At 43.4% G+C, this 12196-nt stretch overlaps 1 protein-coding gene across 1 annotated transcript in view; it reads left to right on the plus strand.

The window, feature by feature from the left end:
* Window positions 1–1019: 1019 nt before the first annotated feature.
* EXTL1 (exostosin like glycosyltransferase 1) overlaps window positions 1020–12196 on the plus strand; it is a 59728-nt gene continuing 48551 nt past the window's right edge. The window contains exon 1 of the mRNA XM_083751735.1: window positions 1020–3665. Coding sequence (XP_083607861.1) covers window positions 2728–3665 — 938 coding nt within the window. The 5' untranslated portion in view covers window positions 1020–2727. The remainder of the gene's footprint in view (window positions 3666–12196) is intronic.

Raw genomic sequence — 12196 nt, forward strand, 5'->3', positions numbered from 1 at the left:
ATGGAAATAAGAATTGGCAACTCTGAGAAGTATGTAAGTACTGTACGTGATTCTTGAATAATTTGGGAATTATATGGGAAACCACCCTATAAATTATGTAATATTTTTCATGTTGTAAGCTGCTTTGAGCATGGCTTTAACCACGGAAAGCCGAAAGGTGGCATAAATCATCATAATAAAATTATGATGATGATGGATGTTCCAGGATAGCTCAGTCGGTAAAGCATGAGATTCTTAATCTAAGGGTCATGGGTTCGGGCCCCTCGTTGGGCAAAAGATTCCTGCATCACAGGGCATTGGACTGGATGACCCTCTTGGTCCCTTCCAACTCTACAATTCTATGATTCTAGACTATTGTATTTTAATATTCTGTTGGAAGCCGCCCAGAGTGGCTGAGGAAACCCAGCCAGATGGGCAAGGTATAAATAATAAATTAATAAATTAATAAATTAATAATAATAATTCTGTGACTCCAACTCCCACCAGCCCCAGCCAGCACCCAGGAGCATGGGTGTAGCCAAGGGGGGGGCGGAGTCAGGGAGGGCCAGCTGCACCCAATCAATAAAAAATACATAGCAAACTGAGGTTCTGTCCCCACAAAAGGCCACCCCCCCAAAAAAAATCCTGGCTACGCCAATTATCAGGGGTGATGGGAGCCGTAGTCTACACAACAACACCCATGGTGCTCTCTTTGCTCTAAGGTTTGGGGTAGAGGGCTTTTTTTCAAACCTGGAGATGCCGGGGATTGAACCCGAGACATCCCGCCCTGTAAAAACACGTGCTCCACCACCGAGCTACCGTTTTGCCGGGGTGGTGGGCAACTCTGGCCACGTGGACCGGCACTTCTCGACGAGGAGCAGCACTGACAGCAGCCAATGGGAAGGGGGGAAATGTAAAAGGCTTCAATCCCACCCCCCGTCAAAAAACAAGGTCTTCCCCTCCACCCCTCAAGGCAAGGAAAGGGTTATCAGGCAGCCACGCCTTTTTGGTAGGCGGAGAGCGAATGGCAGGCGAGGGGGGCGTGGCCGGGGTGGAATGTTGTGAAGGTGGAATTGGAAGACTGTGTGCAAGGACCAGATGCTGGTTAGCAGGAGGCGCGATGGGGCGGCCAGACCGAGAGATGAGCGGTCCAGCGGTTTAAGAGCAGCCGAGATGCAGGATGGAGGAGAGGAGAGGTGAATGCCATTTGTTGCTTTATTGACTGGAGCAAGAGGGCCGGTCAACGGAGAGTGACGCGGAATGAATAATGGCATAGGAGAGCGCGGCACGCAGCGATCCAGAGGCAGTTAGGTGTGCGGCGAGGCGGCGGCGGTGCTGAGCCCAGGGCTGGCGCCCTGCAGGATTTATTCCGAGGAATTCTCCCAGTGCATATCATGAGGCCAGTGCAACTCGAAGTAGAGGGATCAGATCCCACGGGGCAAAAGCAGGCAGGGATCGGGTTCTTCTAACGTCCGAGCCAATGGAGAAAAGTGACAGGTTGATTTTTTGTTCTTTCTTTTTTTTTTAAGAGAGAGAAACAGACCCGCTCAGGGACAGAAATAACTTCAATCAGAGAGAAAGGAGGCGCGGGAGGGGGAATATAAACTAAAGGAGATCAAGGGAAAGAGAAGGAGATTAATATATCAAAAACGCAGCTTAGTCTTAAAGGACTTCCAAAAGGCTTCTGTAATGAGGCTGGGAATGTAAGCTTGTTGTAACTCCTGAGCAAGCTAAAAAGGAGGGGGTGGGAGAGAAAGAAGCGGGGTCGATGGACATCGCTGGGAAAAGGGCAGACGGGACCCTCTCCTGCATCTCAGACGCTCCTTGACGAGGCGCCTGAGAAACGTGGCCCCGGAACCCCTGGCTCGTTGGGTCTTCCGTCCATGGCAGAAGCTGCTGAAGTCTGCCGGTGCGAGTCTTTAAAGGCAAAGGATCCGATTCGGACCCGGCCGGCGTGTGAGGAGAGGCCGATCCTCGGGTTGCAGAGTCAAGTATCCAGAGAGAGGCTGATCTGTTGCGAGTAGGACAGGGTGAACTCCCCAGAGGGGTGTGCGTAGCAGCAAGAGGCAGGGCTGTGGCGTCCCCGAAACTGATACCGGGACTTAAGAGCAACAAAACAAATCTTCAACCGCAGACTGGGCAAGAGAGTGGTTTGAAAGCAACATACAAAAGGCACAGGACGACTTGTTTTTTTAAAATCTGAAGAGGGAAGAAAAAGAGGGCCGCCTCACTGAGGATTTAAAGGAGCAGCACAAGCCTCACACCAGAAAGTGGCAAGGGGGGAAATAGTAACAATCATCTCAGTTCAGGGTGGTTGCAAGCTGCGATAAAAAAACATTGCATTGTGGAGAAACGGGCCCTGTAATGCTTTGCCATCTTCAAAGGGCAGGGAGATAAGGTAGGCTGCATATAGCAGAACTTAAGCGGTGCTGCTCTGAAGGAGAAGAAAGCGTTGCCATCAGAATTCGAGGCACAGGAAAAGGAGGAAACTGAACTTCAAAAAGTGAAAGGAGCAGTGGTGCCTGTGTGTGTGAGAGAGAAGATGGGAAAGGGTTTGGAAAGGTTAATACAGTTTTTCATGATTGACACGCCTCTCCACTAATTTTGAGATTTGGGCTCCTGCTTAGCTCCAGTTGATTTACTTGCATCTTTTGAACCTGCCTGAATAATTTTTCCTTTCTGGATCGACTGAATGACCAGCCTGGCCTCCTTTTTTCAAAGAAAGAGTTGAGGGTTCTGTATGAACCTATGCAGGCCCGGAAAAAATACATTTTCATGACTTTCTTTGCCACCTGGCTTCTGCTTTTCTTATTTGGAGGAGACCAAATCAGGCGCCTCCCATTCTTCTCAAGCAAGAAAGCTGGAGGACTAAAGAGCTGGCCCCGTTGGGCAGATGGATTTCTCCTGAAGAACTTTGCAGATCCTGAAGAACTCCAAAGTGATGATGGGGACCACGCTGAGCTGTCCCTCAAAACCCGGAGGGAGTTGAGGAGAAGCATCTACAAGAACAGCAGATGCCGCATGGACACTTGCTTCGATTTTTCCAAGTGTAGGGAACATGGGTTCAAAGTCTTTGTCTACCCCTTGGAAAGAGAGGACCCTGTCTCTGAAAGTTACCTCAAAATCATCACATCCATTGAAGAGTCGCGGTATTATACCTCCAATCCCGAAGAAGCCTGTCTCTTTGTCCTAAACATTGACACTCTGGACAGGGACCACCTCTCCGTACAGTATGTCCACAACATCAATGAAAAAATCCAAGGTTTCCCTCTTTGGAACGATGGCCGCAACCACCTCATATTTAACCTTTATTCTGGCACGTGGCCTAATTACACTGAAGACCTGGGCTTTGACATTGGTCAGGCTATCCTAGCCAAGGCGAGCTTTTACGTGGAGAACTTCCGGCCTGGTTTTGATATCTCCATCCCTTTGTTTTCAAAGGACCATCCCCGGAAAGGTGGGGAGAGGGGCTGGCTGCAAAAGACCTCTGTCCCTCCAAAGAAAAAGTACCTCTTGGTTTTCAAAGGAAAAAGGTACCTGACTGGTATTGGTTCAGACACCAGGAATGCCCTCCACCATATCCACAATGGCAAAGATATAATTTCCCTGACCACGTGTAAACACGGCAAAGACTGGGTGAAACACAAGGATAAGCGGTGTGACAAGGATAATACAGACTACGAAAAGTAAGTGAGATGCTTTTTCTGACTCTCTGGGGCAGGTCATACCACAAGGCAAGGTAGATTTTGGGTACAGTTTAGGGCAGCAGTGAGGGATGCCAGTGGCTATGATCAACAGGGGTCAGGATCCACGGGGAAATTCTGCAGAAGTCCTGTGCCAAGAGCATGTACTCCTTCCAACAAGCCTTGTGCAAAACAATTTCCCAATCAGCCATGTCCCGTTTTAATAAGCATGTGTGAGGTGCGATTTTTATTTCTCACCTCAGGCATTGAAATGTGTTGGGTGAGTCCTATAATTTGCTTCTAAGATGCTTAGGTGTAGATGTTCACGCAGTGAGACAAACAGAGGACTCAGCAAATAAAAAATGCAAGTGCAACAGAATTTCCAGGATCAAAAAGCTAAGATATCTCGAAAGCCTTGTTACGTGGATTTGTAGCATGACCCTCATGTAATGATGTGTCAGCGTAACCTTGTGTGAATGTTGCCAGGTTTGTTTGCTCAAACTTCTTAGGTTGAGCCACTCCTCAGTAGGGTTTGTCCCTGGAAGCTGTCACTGCCAGAGCTTAGCTCTGGAATGCGTGAAATGATAGTAAAGAAGAGTGTGCCTCTTAACATGTGCAGAGTGCTATCCTCTCAGTGCTGAGTCTCTGCAGCCAGCGCCCATATTTCTGGGATTGGGGTAGAAGTACTGGAGATGGAAGGCTGTTTCTTTATCCAAGCCTTGGTACTTTTCATTTTTATCATGCAAACTTATGTGGTCTGCACTACTTTGCATAATTTACTGTGCATAACCTATCTTCTTTAGTCTTTTATGTTCTTCTATAGCATATTGGAGATGGCTAAACAAATATTTGCCTCCTTTTTCTTTTTCTTTCTTTCTTTTTCTTCTGAACAGCTAAGCCTGAAGGGTTCTGTGTGACTTGCAAGCTTCCAGTGCTAATTGGCCTTAATAAAAGTGCTTCATGTTCAACACTGCAGGCAGCAGCTACTCTTTTACTTTCAGATAATCTGCATGTTTTTATTTTAGGCAAATTGATATAAATTGCATATCATTTTCAGAAAGGCATAGGGACTCCAGGCACTAGACGTTTTCGATACTTCATCTGTGACATAACATTGATTCTTGTTCTGGAATTATTGATCCAATTGAGACCCCTTTTCAGAAATATTTTATCAGGATCTAAAATGCATAATGAATTTGGACTTCTGTTCACTGTCGCTGGGCTTCTTAAGTCAATCTGTTATTGCCATTATTATTTCAAAAAACTATTGAGCCAATGAATGCTAAGAATTTTTCTTTTAAAGCAATTTAAAATATTGCACTCATGTTCTAACAAATGACTCAGGGCAATTAAAAACCCATCATGTTCCAGGTGATGTAAGGCAGCTATAAGTCTGATCCTGATTGTATGCATGCTTTATTCAGAAGTAAACCCCACAGTATGCACTGGGATTTGCTCTCAAATAAGTGTGAGTACGACAGCTGCATAACTGCTTTTAGTGAGAAGGAGCTAAGCACATAGATGAGAAAGTAGTTATAAGAGACTTAAGGAAGTCTGAGGCTGTAATAAAGCCTATGGCTGGAGCTGATGGGTGTTGTATAATTTATTTATATCCCAACTTTCCTCCAAGGAGCTCAAGATGCCATATGTGGTGTGTGTGTGTCCCCACCCTATTTTATCCTCACAGTAGGTGAGAGACTTAATGGCTGAGAGGGGATTTGAACACCAGGTCTCCCTGATTGTAGTCCGACAGGCTTATGAAGGCTACTGTAATGTGGTGTACATTTGAGAAGGGAACAAGCCCACTGAACCTGGTGGAAGTTACTTCTGAGTAAACATGTGCAAACAAGTGGGGTGCGTTTTTGGATTGTGCCCTAAGCGCATCACTGGTCCCAGTCATTTGCTTTAATAATAGTTGTGGTGGGCTAGTCATTAACCCATCCCAAGTAGTATTAACCATTGACAGGTGAGTTGCCAAATGCTGAATAATCAAGGAGGTGTACAAGATTATCACTACTTTCAAGAAAGTGCCTTGTCTCTAAACATCTAGTCATGGGCCGTCTCTGATGTTAACTGACATGACCAGGAAATTCTGTGAGTTGTTCTGCAATGGAGTCTCTCCTCTTCCCCTCTCCACCAGATGGGAGGGGGTATAAAATAATACATTATTATATAAATTATATTATGATGATGATTGAGGGCCAAATCTGCCCTGGAGAGTGTGCCAACTTTCCAGAGAACATACACATAGGGAGTGCATGTGGTGTGGGGAGGATGGAGGAAAGGAAGGAAGGAAGGAAGGAAGGAAGGAAGAAAGGAAGAAAGGAAGAAAGGAAGAAAGGAAGAAAGGAAGAAAGGAAGAAAGAAAGAGAAAGTTCTGGTTGCACTCATTCTGCATCCATTCTGTTCACACAGTGACACAATTGGATCTTTATGATTATTTTAATTTCCTTTGGTTTATTCACTTAAAGATTTTTTTGCCACTTTATAGGACAAAGTTCTATCTAGGTGACTAGCCAAGATACCGTAAATTCTCGAGTGGTACCCCATACAAAAAATGATATAACTTATGTATGGCAAATCCCATTTTCAAAAGTCAAGTTGAGATGTTATATTCTGGTCTACAGAGAGAATCACCTATTTATTTGTCATGCAATAGACAGAACAAAGCCCTGCCCAGACTTCCTTGAAGTGGATACAGTCCGTGCATGGAGAGAGGATTGGAATTGCACCCTCTGACCTCCAACATGTTGTTCAGACCTTGTGTACAGAGCCTCTTCACAATGCCTAGCCGAGTTGTGCAAAAGGCCCAATCAACGCCTAGAGGTCCCAGCCAGGGGTACAATCCCACCCCCTGCATGTTGACTTTGCTGTCTTGAAGGATGCCTGCACAGGGTGTATTATTCTATTTCTTGGGTAGGATATTAATATTTCCAAAAGGGAAGCACATGCTGGCTGGGGCTGATGGGAGTTCTGCTCCAAAACATCTAGAGGGCACCAGGTTGGTGAAGCCTGCTTTAGATGGTTTAGTTATTTTAATAATATTTTATCCCCTTTTGCCATGCAGACCATTAGATTCTGAAGCTTAGAAAGAACAATCTAGTATTCTTTCAGTTGTGACATGGAGCTCTTTGCTTATTGCAAGGTTTCCCAAACTTGGGTCTCCACCTGTTTTTGGACTACAGTTCCCATCAGCTAGGGATGATGGGATTTGTAGTTCAAAAACAGCTGGAGACCCAAGTTTGGGAAACCATGGCTTATTGTATTCTGGGTGAGATGCAAGACAGCACTATAAGTAGCTACTAGCCCTGTGCAAGTCAGAATTTACCGATACTCAAAGGGGCCAGGCAAACAATGAAAACTGGAAGATAGTTGATTCCCCCTTTTTTCCTCTTGTATAACCACTCTTTGATTTATTATTATTTTTCTTTTTGGAAGATATTGTGTGCTGGTCATCCTGTAAAATTCTTCTTCTTGATAATGAGGAGGGCTAGTCTCTTTTGCTGAATATACTGGCAGTGCTAAAGCTTGGATCAGTGGTGTTTAAAGTGCATAAAATCTTCACTATGACTTCAAGTATTTAAAAGACCTAGACCCCAGATCTTTGGGAAATCCAGGCATTTTGATAAAAAATTAGGTTTGGGCAGAAGACTCTTGTGACATCTTCAAGACTAGCACATTTATGTCATAAGACAGCCCAGAGGCTGCTGGTGGTGCAGAATGAAGCTGCTAGGCCGGTTAGTGGGGCAGTCTGACAGGACCCTGTGTTACCGGTTCTGAAAGCACGGAGTGAGCTACTAGGCCCACTTCAAGGTGCTAGCGCCTTGAAATTATTAGCTGTTTTGAACTCTGCCTGCTTTTAAACAATTTAGATGTTTTAATTTTTTCCAAAAAATTTTTTATATTATTTTATCATGGCATTGTTTTACTATTTTGGTATTTTGCTGCCCTAGGCTGCTCTTGGAGGAAGGAGGGATAGAAATTAAATTAGTAATAATAATAATTTTCTTTGACATACAGTTCACTTCATTAGACTCAGGAAATCTTGTGCTATAATAAACGCGTCAAATTTTGAGGTTCCACAGTGCAAAGCTCTTTCTTTATCAAGGTTTGTACCTGCTTCCCCCAAAACCTTAAAGCTTGGGAGTGTGCAGTGCTTCAAAAATGTCATGACACAGATGAAATTTCACCACATGATATATATGTTGAATCAGGAAAGCTAGGAGGTTTGAATGACCAAAGCTGGGATAAATGATCTGGGGTTTTGTTTTGTTTGCTGACCTTTCAAGTTTGTTGAAATCAGCAGGCTTCTGCTGGCAAAGAGCTTGACTCTTAGTTTCAAGGAACATAACAGATGGCAAATAATTTCCGTGATCATTCCTGTCTCTTCCACGCCATCCTCAAGTACACCGCTACTCAGTTTTCTTGATGGGGTGGAAGAAGGTGAAGTGTCTAGAAATTCAGGGATTCCCAGGCAGCTCTTTGTGAAAGGTCAAATAATCTAGCCAAATGAAAGGCGAAAGAACCTGCTCCTATTTTTCTTGGACAGGATTATTTAAAAAACAAACAACAACAAAAACCAGACCTCCAGCCGTGATGAATCATACTTTCATTGTGTGATTGTTCTGTAGTAAATATTGGATTACACTCAACCTAGAAAAAGCTCTTGGTTGCCAGTTCACACATGAAAGGACATCACTTTGATTATACAACACTCGATGGCTCCTTGCCAGATGTGTGAACAGACTCTACTAGCTTACTGTACTGGGTTTTGAGACGATGCAGAAGGAATATGAAATTGCTGTCTTTGGGTTCTTGACCTCCGGTGAGTCATTTGCACATGCACACCGTCACTTGACGCAGAAATCCTCATGTGACGAATGTGGATGCACGAAGCAGCCCTTTTGTTTCAAACTCAAGACCCACCTGGCACTATGTACTTATTTATTTCATTAAAAATTGTACACCCTTGTTTACAAAAAAGAAAAATCAATAAAATTATCAATAAGAAAAATTAACAGCAACAATGGAAGACTTTCAAAAAGTTAAAATAACAAAGGACTAAAAACAGATTGAAACTCGCGTCAGCTTTCTAAACAACTAGGTAGGCTTGTCTAAACAAAAATGTTTTTAGCAGGCACCAAAAAGAGTACAGTGACGGCTCTTGCCTGGTATCAGTAGGCAGGAAGTTCCAAAATGTAGGTGCTGCCACGCTAAAATATTGAGTTCTTACAAATGTGGAGAGGGCATTTTGTGGCATATTATGTGCCAGTTCCACAAATTGAAGCTGTCAAGTGGGTGTATATGGAGTAAAGCAGTATCATACCACTTCAAACAGTCATGGCTACCTCAAAGAATCCTGGGAGTTGTTAAGAGCACCAGTTGTCGTTAGGAAACCCTCGTTTCCCTCACTGTCTTACAGTTCCCAGAATTCCTTGGGAAAGAGTGGTGGACTGTGAAACCATTCTGGGATTTAGAACTGTGAGGGGGAATAATGGGCTGCTAACAAGATTGGTGCGGTGCAAGCAGACCAGTAGGAACACTGGATTGGGTCTCCCAGTGCACCCTTGTTGTGTCTGCTGTGCCCTGTCTCAGAAAATTGTGATGCCAGAAGACTGGCTCCTCTGAGTGCTGGCCTACCTGCCAGCCGCTCCAGGAGAAAGTATCCCCTTCCCTCTCTTCCTTCTTGCATTTATTTAGTCAACCAAGTATGCTTCTCTGAAGTTGACTGAAAACTGTATCTCATTTTGGAATTTATTTCATTCATTTATTATTAAATCTATATCCTATCTTCCTCCCTGGTTCAACCCCTCCTCATTTTTCCCTCATAACAACCCTGTGAGGTATTATTATTATTCATTTCATTTCTATACTGCTTTATGTTTTTAAGGGGAAAAAATCTCAAAGCGGTTTACAACCTGCATTAAAACATCAAATGAAAAAGTTAGGCAGAAGGACGGTGACCAGTCCAAGTTCACCCAGCGAGCTTCATGACTGAGATGGGATTTAAAACGTGAGCTCCAAGGTTCTAGTTCAACACTGACCACAGCACAACACTGGTGTGTGTGTTCAGTAGGTGTGAGGAGTATCTGATGGTACAATGAACGATTGGCATCTTTCGTTTTGCATTTATTTATTTGTTTTGTCATAATGTTTTCCGTTCCTACCTCTGAGCATTGAGCTTACTAATAAAACAAAATGGTCAAAATGATGAAAACACAATAATTTAACAGAATAATCCACAAATATCTAACATCATCATAAATCACCGAACAATAATTAGCATAGCACAGAAAGATATTCCTAGTCCTTATTAAGGGTGAGGTAAAATGGGATGGTTTACAACTTGAGCCTCTGGAAATCTGAGGTCACCTCCAAATTAATTCGTTTGTTCCCTGATTGTTACGGGAAGTCCATAAACCAAGCAGAGTTTCTGGCCCAAGAAGGTTGGGCATTTTTGTACAAGAATAATGTGGAATATATAAATGCATCAAATCCACTAATTTTTTATTTGGCATCTGCTATGATCTTGAAAACATTAAGCAATTGTTTTAACTAAATGGAACCAGAATATACATAGTAACCAAGCAACGTATTTCTGATGTGGATTTCAGCTCTTTTAAAAATTATTATTTTCATGTTCATTGTTACATTAAGCTGTGCAGATAAAACAGAATAACAAAACGTGCAATTCATTCAGAGGCTAAAATTCGAATCGTCTAAACCGTCTAGAGAGAAAAAATACAAATTAAAGATATTACTTAGAAGCTGGGGGGGGGGGAAGGGAGAAAAGATAATGAAATTTGATATCAGAGAAAGTTCTGACATTGTCAGGCAGATAGTAAAGCGTTAAACTACTGGCACATAGTAGGGGTCATCACCATTTTTACAGAGAGAAGAGTGACATTTGGAATTCATAGCGATTGCACAGAGATCTGAGTACACAGACTACATTAATGATCAGCACTGATTCCAGGTTTTGGGGGACTCCTGCAGGCTTGCCCATGGCTGCAGGCGTTGCAGTGATCAGTGCTGGATGACTTGGAGCTGCTGTTTTGATCTCCCTGATATAGGGATGGGCGAATCTGTCAGTCTTGGGATCTGTAGTTCGTTAAGGATACTGAGAGTTGTTGGAAACTCTTATCCCCCTCACATCTACAATCCCAGAGTGGTTTAATAGTCACTCCCTCTTTTCTAGGGAACTCTTGGAACTGTAACTCTGTGAAGGGAATTGGGGGGGGGGGTCTCCTAATATCTCTTGACACCCTTAACAGACCCTCCAAGTGTCCTTATTTTCCAGGGACAGTCCCAGATTTACAGAAGCCGTCCCGGTTTCTGATTTGATCCCGGAATGTCCTGCTTTTCCTTGTTGTTGTTGTTTAATCGTTTAGTCATGTCCGACTCTTTGTGACCCCATGGACCAGAGCACGCGTCTGTCACTTCTGTCTTCCACTGCCTCCCGCAGTTTGGTCAAATTCATGCTGGTTGCTTTTCCTTAGAATGTCCCTATTTTCATCGGAGAAATTTTGGAGGGTATGCCTTAACCAGTTATTATTCCCAAGATTCTTTGGGGAAAACCATGACTGTTAAAGTGATGTAACAGGGCTTTAAATGTGGGTATAATAGTGCTCTAAATGTATGGTGTGCACGTGGCCTATCTCTATTCACCAGTAGCAGTTTACACTTTCTTGTAATTTTGGGAGTGATACTGGAGGATAAGGCTAGCAATGTCTAATAGAGACAATGGCTAGGTTCTACCTCCAGCTGGAAGTAGCATGCTTCTGAATACTAGAACACAAGTGGAAGAGCTCTTGCATTCCTGCCCTGCTTGTGGGCTTCCCACAGGAACCTGGTTGATCACTGTGAGAATGGGATAGTGGGTTAAATGAGCCTTGGGCCTGATCCAACGTGGCTCTTCTGATGTCCTTATAAGAGACATGCATGCCACACATGTTATTCAGTTAAGTATCTGAGTAAGGAAATCTCATAGTATACATTCATATTAATATGCACAGTTGCAATCTAAATCCATGCTGCTTTCCTCACCCTGCCATGAACACCTTTCAAGACAGTAAGAATGGCTGAATGTTTTTGAGTTGTACCCTATTCCACGATAAATGCAAGCAGATCTATGGTGAAATTTAAGTAAATGTTCTATGAAATATTCTTTAGAAACTGTTGTCTTCAGTTTACTAAATTCTGTATTTTATTTATTTAATTCTATGCACAAATCGCTTTCTGTGAAACAGCTGAACGTGCTTATCCATAAAAAAACACCATCCGCAATAAAAGCAGTTTTGCTAGACTGCTAATTATTCAACCTTGGGAGATGGCTACCAACATGAATTTAGTGGCACAATGGGAGAGGGTGTGGAATGTAGCCCAAATGGAGAAACTAACAAAACAACTTAGGGACATAACAACCTAAGTTGAGTCTGCTGGATCAGGCCATTGGCCCATCTAGTCCAACATCCTGTTCTCACAATGGCTGTTATGGTGGCTGTGGGAAGCCCACAAGGGGGGGCCTGAGTGAG

Source organism: Podarcis gaigeae, assembly GCF_964106915.1.
Source record: "Podarcis gaigeae genome assembly, chromosome: 8".
Taxonomy (NCBI): Eukaryota; Metazoa; Chordata; class Lepidosauria; order Squamata; family Lacertidae; genus Podarcis; species Podarcis gaigeae.